This window comes from Rhinolophus hipposideros, assembly GCF_964194185.1.
Source record: "Rhinolophus hipposideros genome assembly, chromosome: 13".
Lineage (NCBI taxonomy): Eukaryota > Metazoa > Chordata > Mammalia > Chiroptera > Rhinolophidae > Rhinolophus > Rhinolophus hipposideros.
The window spans coordinates 21,331,159-21,348,685 of record NC_138059.1 but is presented as its reverse complement, the minus strand read 5'-3'; the positions used below and the strand labels follow the sequence as shown (position 1 = coordinate 21,348,685).

Below are 17,527 nucleotides of genomic sequence, written 5' to 3'. Positions count from 1 at the left end.
TCATTTTTCTGTTTTTAGATGCTTTTTTTTCTTTTTTTCTGGTCTGATTGGGTGTTTTCTGCAAACTTATCTTTCAAATTGTTGATTAAATCCTCTGCTTCATCTCATCTACTTTTGATTCTAATGTATTCTTTACATCATTATTATAATCTTCATTCCTGACTAGTTGTGTTTTATTTTTTTTTGGTTTTCTGTGTTTTTTGTTTGTTTGTTTGTTTGTTTGTTTGTTTTGTTTTTTATGTTTCCTATCTCCATTTTTATAATACCTAACTCTTTGTTGAAGTTCTCCGTGAGATCACTGAGCATCCTTATAACCAGTATTTTAAACTCTGCTTCTGGTAAATTGTTTGTCTCTATTTTTTTTAGTTCTTTTTCTGGAGCTTTGTTTTGTTGTTTGATTTAGGACATGTTTTTTTGTTTCTTTCTAGTATTAGGTAGAGCTGCTATGTCTCCCGGTCTTCCTAGAGTGGCCTTACCTAGTAGCTGTGCTGTGGGGGGCCCAGTGGTGCAGAACACCCTTTGAGGGTTTTGTGTGTGTCCTCCTGTTGTAGTTGAGCCATGGTTGGTGTCTACACATCAATGGGAAAAATTGATTCTTAAACTAATTGGTTATGAGGATCTGCCCTGAGTACAGAAGAAGATCTGTTTTTCAGGGGCTGACCCTCTGGAGCAGGATTTTCTTTATCAGTACTCTCATGCCTGCCCAGTTTGCTCTTCAGGTGTGTTGTTTGTAGAGGTGGTTGGATGGTGCTCTGGTGTGGTGTGAAGTTGGTCACAAAACATGTTGTTTCTGGGGTCTTTGGGAGGGTCTCTGTTACAGGTCAGGGTCAGCTGCTGCCTGTGCCCTGCATGGAGCAACTTAATACGAGCTACAAAATGATTTGGAGATGCAACTACTTTTGCTGCATTTCGAGGTGTCTGAGAGAGAAGCTAAGCTGTGAAGTGAGGCTGGCGGCTGCTAGTGCCAGACTTGGGGCTGCTTAGCAAGAGGTAAGTGGCACACTCAGGACTGATGCTTGTTTGAGGTTTGTGAAACTTTGAGAAATTTTAGGAAAGTCGGCAGTATGAGCCAAGGCAGGGTATTTTTATGGAAAAGCCATTGGAATAAAAAAGCCATTGGAAGCAGGTTGCAAGTTTGGTGGGGCTGGGTCACAAGGAATTACCAGGACAGGGTGACGTTGTTAGCTAGGTTGATGGAGATTCAGGTATTATGCCCACCTGCATGTGAAGGCCAGATACCAGGAAGGCTCAACAAAGGAACAATGGCTTTTGGTAGCATTTCCGTCTGGGAGAAAGCTGCCCCTCCAGCCCTAACCCTGAAGCCAAACGATTCAGTTCCTCCCTGTATGTCCCCCATGTCTTTCAATATCTCGCCTTCGTGCTGGAGCTCACAGTGAGTGAATCCAACAGTGAATAAGTACATGAGGGCCTTTAAAGAGGAACACATGGAACTCCATATGCCCTCTATCTCACTCAGCCACAATTTCTGCTGGGTTTCACAGCCAGAAGATATGGGGACTTCTCTTCCCAGACGCGGACTGGGGAACCTGGTGTGTGACTGGGACCCTTCATTCCTCAGTAGGTACCTCCACAGCTGAGACAGCCCTCCTGATTTCTAATCAGCACACATGGGTGTGGGAAAAGTCCATTCCATGTCTAGTCTCAAAGTGGCTTTTGCACATTCTTAGTTAGAATACTTCTGTTCAGGTAGTCTCCACGTAGTTCTCACTTATTGTTATGCAGTTTAGTTGGAATTTTGAAGAGGTCTACTGGGTGATATTTTAAATTATACAATTTTTTTAAAGCAATTGGGCAATATTTATCATAACTTGTAAATAGTTATATGCAATGACATAATTAATCTACTTAGGTAAAATCCTAAGTGAACAGAGGTGTGCATAAAGGCATGTGAAAAAGACTTACAAATCTGGATTTAAAAAGACAATTCATTAAAGAAAAACAAAAAGAGAATAATTACACACATTAGACAATGCTATGTGCCATGAAGACATTTTAAAAACCAGATTTTAAAAAACACATTATGGGATGGGAAATTTTTCTAAGTTAATGTGAAGAAGGAAACTATATATATATATATGCTATAGTATCCCAAAAGTTTATATTAATTTGTTCACTAAACAATATTTATCAGATGCCTATTTAAGATAAGAACTTTTCTAGGATTTGGAAATATATTTATGAACAAAAGATCTAAACTCTCTGCTCTCATATCAGCAGCATATACATACTATTTATTTTATTATTTGTACTCTTTTATATGCCCAATTTTTTATACTTAGTTGGATACATATATACATACACACCCTATACACATAACATATAATTGGCATTATATTGTATATGTAATTTTTTACAACAGGCATTGTGTGTGTGTGTGTGTGTGTGCTCGCACATGTATAATTTTATAACTGGCATTAAATGCATTTATAAATTACTTATAATACTTAAAGAAATATGTCCTTTAAAAAATGTTATCTAATCTAAAGTTGGAATGTTGCCAATATCTTTTGCCAATTAAACTCATCCTTACTCTTAAGTATTATTTTCAAGTGGTCTCCAACAAGAATCGTGCATGTGGTACATAGGTGTTACAGACTGAAATCTGTCCTCCCAATATTCATATGTTAAAGTCCTAAATCCCTATGTGACTGTATTTGGAGACTTGGAGACAGAGGCTTTAAGGAGGTGATTAAGGTTAAATTAAATCATAAGGGTTAAGCCCTAATCTAATAGTACAAGTACCTTTACAGGAAGAGGAGAGGTGTGTGTGTGTGTGTGTGTGTGTGTGTGTGTGCGCGCGCGCCTGTGTACACACATTCTTGCTCACAGAGAAAAGACCATATGAAAATGTGGGGAGAAGACAGCCATGTACAAGGCAAGGAAAGAGGCTCTCAGAAGAAAACAACTGTGCCACAATTTTGATCTTGAACTCAAAGCTTCTAAAACTGTGAGAAAATTAATTTTTATTGTATAAGCAATCCAGTCTGTGGTATTCTGTTATGGCAACACAAGAAAACTAATTACAGATTTGGTCACTGAGGGGTTATACAAGTCACACCAATACTTTTGTTTTTGCCCTCTTCTTACTCAGAAAGAGTTTTTTTCTTCATCCATTTATCTTAATTACACTTATCATCCTAAACTCTGCAAATTTTATGGATTATGTTTCTCGATGATTTCAGTCAACACCAGTCTCATATTTCTGAAATTCCATCATGTAATCAATGGTATAATCTAACAGTACATTGCTCTATTTCATTTCTTTTATATCTGCCACCCTAAATGGTAAATGGATATGTTAATAATAAGGATAATACTATTATCTTTTCATACTCGAGAGCCGAGTATATTAATGTTTGAATACAGATGCAAGAAATGAGGGGGGAAAATTAAAGGGAGGATAAAAATAATTGGAAGATGCATTAATTAAGGGCAAAAGTTTGGGCCCCTACTTTTAAAGCCTCACAGCCCTTTTGATATGTTCCATATTTCAACTGCCTGTTACCACTGAAGACATCTCATGGAGTGTCATTCTCCCTTTGTTAGATTCCAGATTCCTTATCTACTCTGGCTCAGTAATAAGAATATCTACTATTTTCCTGATCCATGGGTACTTCTATCATATCATACTGAGAAAACTTTCTGGGGGATCAAAAAACCTAATAACTTTTTTCGGTTTCTACAGTTTTAACTAATCCATTGATATTGAATTGGGATAAAAATTTAGAAACATTTTTAAATTAAAAACATTTTTTTAAAATGGTAAGAAACATTTATCTCAAAGTTTCATTTTCATAAAACTTAAAAGGAAAACTATAGTTTTGAAATTCATATACAGAGTGTAACTTTAACATTTGATAAAGCTTATAAATGATTTATAGTTATTTAACTTACCCAAACAAATTGGGATTGGGTAATTCCATCTTCGTACAGGTCCAGGCATACATGTAATGTGAGAATGACCCTATGTAAACAAGACAATGCAGTTCAGTACACATTTTGAAAAGTGAAATTAAATGCAGCATAATCAATGGTGGTTATTATAAAAATAAGCTTAAATATATATTGTCATATATATATATATATATATATATATATATATATTTAACTTTTACTAGAAATTTTAGTATTATTTATAATAAGAAAGGTAATTGTATATAATTGTGATAAAATATAAAAAAAATAACATTGTCCTGGTAGAAAATTTAAGACTCCATATCACATTAGGTTTATGGTTTTATTTTTTTATTTTTTTATCAATACATGTTCTACTAAGATAGTACGATTATACAAGTAAAATGGCCATATACACAAGTGGTTTTAAATAAATTCCTGTGATATTCAAGGTGAGATATGTTAACAAATAATTATAAAATACTTTCATAAACATACTAAAACAGGTCGATTAAGGTATATTAAATTTTAAATTGAAATATGAAATCCAGAAATATCTAATTGCACTTCTGAGACAAATAATTTGTATTATAACTATATAAATTATTGTTTTTAATTTTGCTTCCTCTAAGTAATTTATTTAGTTAACATGTAACATAGTTTGCGCCTCATTTTTTTTCATAGTTTCTTAATACGTGTATATTTTAGGAAAAATTTTATGAGACCATATTTTGAGACCCTCCACAAAACCTATAATAGAAGATCAATATAAATCCAAAAACAACAGAATAGAGATTGCAAATCCACTTCCTTAGAAAAATATATTTATAGTTGAGTTTCAATAATTTGGGGAGTTTATTATCATGGAAGTTTCATTTAATGCTTTATTTTCATTTTCAAATTCTAAAAATATGGGAGTTCAGTTGTCATAGCCTATGTGACTAGAGAGAAGAGTGAAACATTAATTGATTCAAAAATCATTTTGATTACTGCAAAAGAAAATGAATTTAGTTCATCTCAGCAATTTCTCTCATGAATAGGTTTTATTGACAAATTGAATGGTTTTTGACATTAGTCTAAATTATAAAGCCCAAGATGAATATTGTTTTAAAACTTGTGGATTACAATCATTTGTTTGTTAAAATATTTGAAAAGAGCAATGAAAATCAAAATTATGATTTTACAATCGATTTACCTGAAGAGAATAGCCTTGATCACACTGAAAGGATACCACATCACCAACCATGTATCTGTCTCCAATTTTAATTCCACTACTAGGAGTTTGTGGTTCAGGACAGGAATCCAAACCAATTGCTATGAATATTTAATGATAATAATATAAGTAAGTTTCAAATAATGAATGCTCAACTCATGCACTATAAATTACCAAAATTGAATGTCTGGCTCATTAAAACTACACTTTACATTGAGACATTAAGAATGATATGTGTGAATTAGGAGTAGATTCTAAGATGGCAGAATAAGTAAATGCTGTGTGTCCCACTTCCCATGACTACATTACAATTACAACTAAATTATTATAGAACAATTAACCTTGAGAGCCATCAGAAGACTAGCTGAATAGAACCCCTATAAATAAGGATATAAAGAACAGGCCACATCAAGACTTGTAGGAGGGGTGGAGATGCAAAATGGACTGGCCCCACACGCATGGGTAGTTGTTGAGCACTGTCAAGGACACCTCAGTGGCAGATGTTCCCCTGAGGAGCGAGGGTCCCAGCCCCAGAGTGGGCTCCCCAGCCCAGGGATCCAGTACCAGGAAGAGGAATCCCCACATCTGGCTGTGAAAGTCAGTGAAAATTCTGCCCATCTGGGTGAGGTGGAAGGCACTTGGAAACCCAGACATCCCCTTAAAGGGTCAGTGCACAAACTCACTCACTCACAGGCACTCACCCTGGGCTCCTGCAGACAAGCAGTAACTCAAGAGATGCCAGAGACACGCAGGGTAAGACTGAGCTATGTGGCTTCAGGGTGAGGGCTAGAGGAACAATTTCAATTATCCCTTTCTAGAGCCTGCCTGACATATAGCTTATAGGCAGGCACCATCTTTCCTGTGTTGAGCCCTCCACCACACAGCCAAATCTGAAACTGCACTGGCCTGATGAACTCTGCCACCCCACTCCAGTGATTCCCTGGGATCCCACCCCACCCAACTCAATCACCATCACTGGAGGCATTCTCAGCAAATGGACAACCATCCCTCCCTCATATACTGTGGAGGTTTTTCCAGCAGCAAACAACCCAAAGCAGCTAGTGTAGCTGCCATGGACACTTTAGATGGCAGGGAGTCACCATCAACTCATGCTCCATCCTTGCTTAGACACTTTTTGGGGATGTACGGACCCAAGTTGAGCAGCAGCTGGCCTCAATGTTCTCTGGGCATATTGCAAGTGGATACAGGCTATGCACTGAGCAAAGAACTGAATCTGCATTGACTTTGTGAATACTACCCACTCCACCCCAATGATAACCTGGGAATCTGCCCAGGCCAGCTCACACAGTGGCACTTTTGGCAATAAAGCAACCAGCCTGACCCTGGGAAACTGAGGAGGCTCTTTCAGTGGCTGAGCCTTATGGGTATCTGGCAGGTAGCAACAGACCTAGAGGTTCCCTGGGCTTTTTGCTAAGATGCCAAAGGCCAAATACTGGTGGCAGCAGGCCTTAGTTCTCAGCTGGCCACCCCTACATGCCTCCAGGTGAAGCACAGGCAGCAACCAACTGCATATAGTTTTGTAGCTCCCATTAGGTTGCTCTGGGCCAGTCACAGGCCAGATTGAACTTGGCCTGCATGGGAACCTCTCTCAAGAGGCATCAGAAAGAACACACATGAAGGCTGGCTTCAGACCAAAACAAAGTACTACCCAATTAGCCCCACAGGTGGTACACCCAAGAGGTATCTCAACAGACACAGGAATCTGCTGGGGCAAGTCCTCTTCTGAATGATCAGCCTCCACACATCAGCTCATACACTGTGAACATGGCCAGTCCTCATGGACAGTCAGTCTGAGAGCCTATCCTACTCACTGATGCACCAAAAGCAATCAAGGCTCAACTATAATAGGAGGGCACACACAACACACACAAGTGACACTCTTGGACCACATGGTACAGGTGATCAGGGAAACTATGTCACTGGGCCACACTGCACTCCTACTACATAAGGCTACCCAGGGAAGACTGAGAGACATAGGATATCTACCTGATACATAGAAACAAACACAGAGAGGAAGATAAAAGGAAGAAACAAAGAAACATGTTCCAAATAAAATAATGGGAGGAAATTCCAGAAAAATAATTAAATAAAATGAAGGCAATCAACTTATCAGAGACAGAGTTCAAAATACTGATTATAAGAATGCTTAAGGAAATTAGGGAAAACTTCAATAGAGATAATAAGCATAAAGGACATAGAAACCATAAAAAAGAACCAGTCAGAAATAAAGAATACAATAACTGAAAGGAAGAATTTACTAAAAAGTTATCAACAGATTAGATAAAGAAGAGGATCAAATCAGCAATTTGAATGATAAGGTAGCATAAAAAACCCAACTGGAACAACAAAAAGAAAAAAGAAAAATAAAAAAAAGATAGTTTAAGGGACCTCTGAAACAACATCAAGTGTAACAACATCCACATTATAGGAGAACCAGAAGGAGAAAAGCAGGAGCAATGGATGAAGAATGTATTTGAAGAAATAATGACTGAAAACTTGATAACCTAGCAAAGGAAATAGAAATACTATGCCAGGAAATGCAGAGTCCCAAACAAGATGAACCCAAAGAGGCACACATTAAGACACATCATAAAATTGCAAAAGTTAACCATAAAGAGAGTCCTAAAAGCAGCAAGAGAAAGACAATTATTTACTTACAAGGGAGCTCCCATAAGACTACTATCAGCTGATTTCTTAACAGAAACTTTTCAGACCAGAAGGGAATAGCACAAAATATTCAGAGATGAAAAGATCTACAATCAAGACCACTCTACCCAGACAAGAAAAAGCTAAAGAAATTCATTACCACCAAGCAATACTACAAAAAATGTTAAAGAGAATTCCTTAAGAAGAAGAAAACTATAAACAAACAAACAAAAAAATAAATATGAATAATGAAATAGAAATAAGCACGTACCTATCAATAATCACTTTAAATGTTAAATGTAAATTGATTAAATACTAAAATCAAATGACACAGAGTAGCTAAATAGATAAGAAAACAAGACCCATACATTTGCTGTCTAAAAGAGACCCACTTCAGATTGAAAGACACACATAGACTGAGAGCAAAGGGATGGAAAAGATATTTCAGGCAAATGGAAAAAAACAAACAAAAGAGCTGGGGTAGCAACAATTGTATCAGACAAAATAGACTTTAAAACAAGACAATAATAAAAAAACAAAGAAGGGAATTACAAAATGATGAAGAGATCAATCCGACAATAGGATATAGCCCTAGAAAACAGAACACCTAAATATGTCAAGCAAATATTGACTGACATAAAAGGAGAGATCAACAGGAATACAGTCATAGTATGGGGAATTTAACACCACACTGACACTGATGGACAGATCATCCAGACAATAAAATAAATTAACAAGAAAACAGCAGATGTAAATAACACACTGAACTGGATGGATTTAATTGATATTTTTTTAACATTCACCCCAAGGTAGTATACATTATTTTGAAATGCACAGAGAACCTTTTCCAAGACAGACCGCATGTGAGGCCACAAAACAAGTGTCAATAAATTCAAGAAGTATGAAATCATATCAAGCATTTTCTCCTACCACAAAGGTATGAAATTAGAAATCAATTACAAACAAACAGAAACCTAACAAAACACACAAACACATAGAGGTTAAATAAGCTACCAAACAATTAATGGGTTAACAATGACGTCAAGAAATAAATCAAAAGATACCTTGAGACAAACAAAAATGAAAATACAATGACCCAAAATCTATGGGACATAGCAAAATCAGTTCTAAGATGGTAATTTATACAGGCCTACTTCAAGAAACAAGAAAAAGAACAGCAAACAAAGCCCTAAGTGAGTAGAGGAAAGGAAATAATAAAGATCAGAGCAGAAATAAATGAAATTGAGTCTAAAAACACAATAGGAATTATCAACAAAATTAAGAACTGGTTCTCTGAAAACATAAAGAAAATTGCCTTTAACCACAGTCATCAAGAAAAAAAAGAGAGAGGACCCAAATAAATAAAATCAGAATGAAAGAAGAGATGTGACAGTGGACACCACAGAAATACAAAAAATTATAAGAAAATACTATGAAAAGCTATACACCAACAAATTAAACACTCTGGAAGAAATGAATAAAATGCTAGAAGCATACAATATTCCAAGGCCGAATCAAGAAGAAACAGAAAATCTGAACCAATTGATTACTACTAATGAAATCGAATCAGTAATCAAAAAGCTCCCAACAAACAAAAGTCCTGGACCAGATGGCTTCACAGGTGAAATTTACCAATTATTCAAAGAAGAATTAACACTTATTTTTCTCAAACTATTTAAGAAAATTCAAGAGGAGGGAAAGCTCCCAAGTTCATTCTGTGAGGCTACCATTATCTTGATTCCAACACCAGACAAAGACATTACAAAAACAAAACAAAACAAAAAACAAACAAACAAAAAAAAAAACTGAAGGCCAAAATTCCTGATGAACATGGAGGCAAAAAATCCTCAACAAAATATTAGCAAACCAAATTCAGCAATACATCAAAAAGATAACACACCATGATCAAGTATGATTTATTCCTGGGATGCAAGGTTGGTTTAATATCCACAAATCAATTAATGTGATACACAACATAAACAAAACGAAAGATAAATACCATATGATCATATCAATATGTACAGAAAAAGCATCTGACAAAATCCAATATCCATTATTGATAAAAAAAACTTTCAGCAAAATGGGAATAGAGGAAACATACCTCAACATAAAAAAGTTCATATACAGAGAGTATATGAACAAAAAATGTACACACATTTTAAGAAAAGAAAACTGTATTAAAATTGTAATGCTCAATATATACCAATAACAAAAGATGAATACAAGTCGCGTTTGACTTCTGCAATTACAAGAGGTGCTCAAAGTGGTTACCATCAGCATCTAGATATCTCTGATTATGGCAAACTACTGCTTTGCATACTGTGTCCATTTTGTATACATTTTTTTGGCACCCCCAATATAACAAACCCACACTAACATCAAACTCAATTGGGAATAACTAAAAACATTTTCCTTAAGACCAGAAACTAGACAAGGATGTCAACTTACAACTCTTTTGTTCAACATATCTTGGAAGTCTTATTCACAGCAAGCAGACAAGAAATAAAAAACCTTAAAACTGGAAATGAAGAAGTAAAAATTCCATTATTTGCAGATGACATGGTACTATATATAGAGAACCCCAAAGATTACACCAAAAAACTATTAGAATTGACAAGCTAATTCTGTAAAGTAGTAGGATACAAAATCAATACTAAGAAATCAGTTGCACATTTATACACCAATAATTAACTATCAGAAAGAGAAATTAGGAAAACAATCTCATTTACAATTGCATCAAAATAAAATATAATGCCTAGGATCAAATTTAACCAAGAAAGTAAAACAACTGTACTCAAAAAATTATAAGACATTGAAGAAAGAAATTTAAAAAGATACAAATAAATGGAAAAATATACCATGGTCATGGTTAGGAAGAATATCATTAAAATGTCCACGTTACCCAAAGAAATCTACAAATTCAATGCAATCCTTATCAAAATACCAATGGCACTTTTCACAAAACTAGAACAAATAATCCTTAAATTTATATGGAACCATAAAACACCTCAAATAGCCACAAAAATCTTGAAAAAGAAGAACAATGTTAGAGGTATTACATTACCTGATATCAAACTATACCTCAAAACTAGAGTAATCAAAACAGCATGGTATTGGCATGAAAACAGATATAGATCAATGGAAACAGAATAGAGACCCCAGAAATAAATGCACATCAATATGGCCATTTGATCTATGAAAAAGGAGGTAAAAATATACAATGGGGTAAAGACAGTCTATTCAATAAATGAATAGCAAAATTGGACAAATGCATACAAAAAAGTGAAACTGGACCTCCTTCTTACTCCTCATACAAGAATAAACTCAAAATAGATTAAAGAGTTAAATATAGGATCCCAAACCATAAAACTTCTAGAAGAAAACATAGGCAGCAAACTCTTTGACATTGCCTTTATTAATATTTTTTTCCTGATATATCTCCTCAGGCAAGAGAAACAAAAGAAAAAGTAAACAAATAGGACAACATAAAACTGAAAATTTTTGCACAGCAAAGGAAACAATCAACAAAATGAAAAGACACCCTACTGAATGGCTGAAGATATTTGTCAATGATACATCAGAAAGGGTTAATATTCAAAATGTATAATGAACTCATACAATTCAACACCCAGAAAATAAACAATCCAATTAACAAATGGGAAAGGGACCTGAATAGACAGTTTCCAAAGAGGACATACAGATGGCCAATAGACATATAAAAAGATGCTCAAAACACTAATCATCAGAGAAATGCAAATTCAAATCACAATGAGATACCACCTCACACCTGTCAGAATGGTGTTATCAATAACTGAAAAAACAAATGTTTGTGAGGATGTGGAGAAAATGGAACCCTCATTGGTGTAACTGTTGCAGTTCCTATGGAAAACAGTTTGAAGTTTCTTCAAAAAATTAAAAATACAACAACCTTATGACCCAGCAATTTCACATCTGGGTATTTATATGAAGACAACCAAAACTCCAATTCAACAAGATGTATGCAATCCTATGTTCACAGCAGTGCTATTTACAATTGTCAAGATATGGAAGCAGCCAAGATGACCATCAACAGACAACTGGATAAAGAAATTGTAGTACATAAATACAATGGAATATTACTCAGCCATAAAAAGTGAAATATTACTATTAGGGAGCTGGGTGGACCTAGAGGGTATTATGCTAAGTGAAATAAGCAAGAAAGACAGAGACAAATATCATATGATCTCACTTATTGGAATCTAAAGAACAAAATAAATAAATAAAAACAGAGACAAACTTATAGATACAGAGAACAAACTGCTGGTTCCCAGATGGGCAAGGGGTTGAGGGGTTGGTTGAAAAAAGTGAAAGGATTAAGAAGTACAAATTAGTACTTACAAAATAGTCATCAGGATGTAAAGTACAGTATAGGGAATATAGTTAATAGTATTGTGATATCTATGAGTAGTGCCAGGTGTGTACTAGAATTATTGGGGGACTCACTTATAAATTATATAAATGTCTAACAATTAAGCTGTTTACTTGAAACTAATACAAAGTAATATTGAATGTCAACTATAATTGAAAAAGAAAGAAAGAAAAGAAGGAAGGAAGGAAGGAAGGAAGGAAGGAAGGAAAGAAAAAAGGAAGAAAGAAAGAATAAAGAATGTTCTGTGAACAAGATTTAATTGTATATGTTAAGAGCAGTGGTGCTATGGAACTCTCCCATAAACCTATTTCTTTGAATTTGCATGGAACTAACCATTAAATACCTGTGTGATCATACTTAAATTATTTTATTAACTCCTTACCTAAATGCATCCTACAGTAAAACAAAAAACAAAAAATTCTAAAAATAAAATCCCAACATAAAAATAAAAATAATAATTTATTGTGAAAATAAAATTATATTTGTAAAACATTCTTAGTAAATGACTAAAAAAAGTTTGATTTCATCCATATCACCTGGTTCCTTCTTCCTTCATAAGGGTTTTTAATTCATAAGGTATTTTAATGTACTTATTACATGTAAATTTTTAAAAATATAAGTAAGATTTGTTCTCCAAAGAAAGGAGAAAAATATGTATCACACTGAGACCTGAAAAGTATTTTGTAACACCTGAAATCTGTTATGTCTGAGAGGGAAATAATAATATAATTTAAAACACTTTCATTATTTTTACATTAAGTATTTATTTTTAAACATAGAAGATGAACAACATACAAAATGTAAAAGATTTCACTGCAATTATTCATTTTCAAGGCTTAAGAACGGTTCGATGTTTTGGGGGAGGGTTTTTGGCCAAAACATTTTTTTAAACATGTGAATGGACTATGCATTATTAAAAACTTTTTTTTTTTGAAAAATAAATAAATAAATAATCTTTTATTTATTTAAATGTGTTTTTCCAGGACCCATCAACTCCAAGTCAAGTAGTTGTTTCAATCTAGTTATGGAGGGCACGCCAGCTCACTGACCCATGCAGGGATCAAACTGGCAACTTTGTTGTTAAGAACTCCTAGCTCTAACATCTTCAGTAAAAGCCAATGTTTACTATTTATATTTTTAATTCGCACTTTTTAAGCTACTCTGATGCTTATTGTAATTCACTGAATGGAATGAAATAGTCACTACACCAAAATTATTATACACATATTCATTACATTAAAAAACAAATAATAAAACTAACTCCTAAAGTATCACAATACCTCATATATTACTTCTCTCCTTGACCACCTTATTTCCCTCAGAAAGATGCTCTCATAGCACCAATCACTATATATCTTTTGTGGCACTTAATATAAGTTAATAAGGAATAAATAATTGTGTAATTAGTTGTTCAGTGTTTATCTCTCCTCTGAGAATGGAAGCTCCATAAGGGCAGCTCAGAGCACAACATCATAAAGAAGCACTCAATAAACATTGGTTGTATGGATGAATTAACAGTATAAGAAAGAAAGTGAATTCTTAATTCTTTTTAAATAAATACAAGCTCCTGTCTCTGCAAATGAAAGATACATTTTGCATCTACTAATCCAATGAATAATCAGAGTAGCTAAAACACATACCAAATTCAGTGACATTTAAGGATAGAAAATAGCATAACAGCTGCAACTTGATAGAGTTGTGATTAGATCAGAATGTAAGGCAGTAAAGAGGATGAGCAAACTGATCATTGGGGAATGCTTTTGAGGCCGTCCTGAACGAGATTAAGGGAGTCTGTGGACTGGAATCTACTGCCAGCTGCCTCAATTAGCCGTGTCTCTAAACATATATCATGTTCCATATTTCTTGATTTTTATTTTTATTTTTATTTTTTTGTAATCTTGAATTTATGGAACTAGAAAAGGAAAGTTACCATTAAATTGTGACCTACTTTAAAAATTTTAAGGGTTAAAGTGCCACTTCCCCAACTGTATCTTGTGATCCAAGAACAGACAGAACTGTCTTACATTTGTTTTAATCTCATTTAATACCCATAAGTGGGCCTTGCACATTACATATCTGATTTAATAGAGTCGTTTGCAGGAATTATTGAATACAAAAAAAAAATGAGTTACGTTATAAACATATATGTCTTGTCGATATGATTTCACATTCCTTGGGTACAATTTTAGTTTCCTGGGAGTCTAAACAGTATATCTATTACTCTTCACCATTAAGATCATTCTCACAGCCATTCTTACTGAGAAGGCCAAATTCTGTGCAAGTTTGTTTCTCTTTGCTTTCTATCAAGTTCTCCGTTCATGGTCATATACACAGAACACTATCAATAACTAGAAGTGATGATTTCCTCCTCTGTGAGGAGGGTAAATCAAACTATGGTACAGTGATGCCAAGATATTGAAACCCTCCTTTTTAAGTAAGGTGAACCTAATATATACAGACATAGGAAAGTACTTATGAAAGAGTTTTAACTTAAAAAATTGGATACAAAACTCGTATAAACAAAATGATAGCAATTTTGCAAGTTAAAAATTTTATGTGTATATCATCACAGAGAAAAATGACCAAAAGAAGATATGCCAAATAGTAGCAGTGGTTATTCTTGATCATGAACTTTTTGGTGATTTGTGTGTCCTTCCTTGTATCTCCCTGCATCTCCAAAACTATTATAATGAATATGAATTATTTCTGTAAATAATAAAATCACTTAACTGTTGGATAAATTAGTGCTAGCAGAAAATTTGGGGATACAAGAATGTTCTCCCTTCTATTTTTCTAGAAGAAATTGAGATGGACCAGTTATCTGTTGAATATGATTGTTTCAGGGAAGAAGGTAAGGTGATGGGGTAATCAGACAAGCAAGAGAAGTCACATGTTAATGGCCTCTCTCATTTTTTTGAAGCCAATTATTGTATGTGCACTAAAGAAAATAAAACATAAATATGTTAAAATCCAGCAGTTCACATTTTATAGTCACTTTTTTTATTTACACAAATAAACCTAAGTGATTAAATCATAATTTAAAAATGTCTTCTTTAAGAATTATGTTTTACTTCTTTATAAGTGATGAAAACAGTAGGTTATTTGTAGGAATCAACAAAGAAGATTAATTTTTAAAAATATGTTGTAAAGGGTTTTCCCTTGCTTAACCAAGACAATCAAAATATTGAGTCATTTTTAGTTTCATGAGTGTAAATTTTGTAAAATTATGTTCTTTGCAATCAAAGATGCTCTTTGGGTATTTTTTTTTAAATGGTAATTGGTTCAATTAATTTGCCGTTGTAGCCAAAAACAAACAGAAATAAATCCAGAGACAAATCCATATCATACGCATAGAGTTATGTCCGCTGTCAAATTACTGTAGGCAATTACCCTGGCTGAAAACATTAAAACCTCAGTTCATATTTCCAACTCAGTTCATAACCAAATATTAATCTTTCCAAGTCGGTTCACAAGGCAATCAATCTGGAGTAGAAAATGTATTCATCATGTAATTTATATCAGACAATTCAAATTATACAATTACATACATATCATATATAATATGCAATATGTGTATTATATAATATATAATATGTGTGTATGCATATGTACTAGTATTTCACAATGACGTTAAGGGGTCTTTAATGCATCGAGAGAAGGAAACAGGAAGGCGAACAAAACTTAATTACTGCCAAGACTCCCAGTAACATTGTTTTGTAAAAGGAAAAACTCCTTCATGAATATTACATGGCAACCCATGTATAAATTTATTGAAAATGAAGACTAAAAAGATGAAAAATTATGGGTTTGCATTCATGTGAGATAGGAACAGGAATTGAATCATGTGTCTTTGCACAAGAGATTATACTCAGTGGAAGTGAGAATCTTGTTATTTTAAATATATTACATGTCCTCAATTTAAAAATTTTCTCTAACTAATGGATGCAAAAGAACTATTATTACTATGTTTATGCTCCTTTTGAGGGTTTTTAAATATACCAGAATTATAATTTGCCATTCAACATTTATCATCATAACCATTTGAGAATCACGTAGAAGTTGGTGATAATCAAAGCGTGAATTCAAGATGAGTTGGTCTATTAGTTTTAGAACTTAAAGAAAACCGCAACAGTAAGCATGCAGACTTTTTTCCTGACAAAATGTACTTTTGAATTAATTAATCAACCTACTAAACAAATATGTGTGAAATACCTAGTATGTAACATGTAACTTGAATGTTTGTGGATAAGATTTTTTAGGAGGAACAAGTCTAATATTTAATAATCACTGATGTGTAGCAGTGCTTTAGAACATGTTGTGGTGCTGGCTATGTTCATACTTACCTTGGTCCTTAACTTTTTTTTTACCCACTTTATTTATGTTTATCTTAATTAACATTTAGCAATACTGTGAACAACTAAGTGAATATTCAATCAGATACTACTTATGAAATGTCAGCCTACAGAATAATGCTATTTTAAAAGATAGATGGAATATGACATGTAGGTACCATTCTTTCATTAAATAAGCTATTAGTGAGCACCTATTGTATGCTGTGTATTCTGTCAGATGATGACAATGGTCAGCTCAGTTAGCAACATAAACAACCATGCTCCAAAGGAACCCTTTCTGGAGCAGGAGAGGGTATTACTTTAAAAGATGATTACAGTGTAGCAGAACAATCACAATAAATGAAGGCTGTCCTTTGTTTAAATGATTATTTCACAGAGAATAACCTATGTCAGTACTTAAAAATGACATATTTTACCAATTTATAATAATAAGGGGGAAGGTGTGTGATGTCCTGGCAGACAAAATGTCATGGTAACTGAATGGAGTTCTAAGTGATTTTTCCCTTCTTTTATGGAAAAGAGGGGGAGTGTTTTCCCGTAAACACAATGTAGTATTTTGTGAAAGGCAGCAAGATATTAAGCTGAAAAGAGAGGCAGGGTATAGATTGTGAACAGTCTTTAGCCAATGTAGGGAGTTGTAGTTTCCTTCTGTGGGTATGGAGAAACAATTCAGAGTTATAGAAATCACAACCTCTGTGTGCAACCTGGCTACTCTAGTTTCTTGCTTTGTTTTGTAAAGTCGGTGATTTATATGACAAGTCCCTCACCTATAAACGGGATGGAAAAATACCAATTTCATATGAATATTGTGATACTTAAAGAATAATACAGACACAATACTTAGAATAGTGCCAGGAACATAGTAAGTTCTCAGAAAATGTTAACTAACATTATTATTAAATGGTTTTAAATGTGAAGGTAAGGTTGTCAGTTTGCATTCTAAATAAAGGGTATTTTTTTCTGTTGTCATGA

General features: G+C 34.0%; 1 protein-coding gene across 5 annotated transcripts in view; it reads right to left on the bottom strand.

The window, feature by feature from the left end:
* CSMD3 (CUB and Sushi multiple domains 3) overlaps positions 1-17,527 on the bottom strand; it is a 1,140,077-nt gene that overhangs the window by 118,049 nt on the left and 1,004,501 nt on the right. For all 5 annotated transcript variants that reach the window (XM_081069899.1, XM_081069900.1, XM_081069901.1 and 2 more), the window contains 2 exons: positions 5,111-5,229; positions 3,916-3,985 (listed from right to left, as the gene is read on the bottom strand). In XM_081069899.1, coding sequence (XP_080926025.1) covers positions 3,916-3,985; positions 5,111-5,229 — 189 coding nt within the window. The remainder of the gene's footprint in view (positions 1-3,915; positions 3,986-5,110; positions 5,230-17,527) is intronic.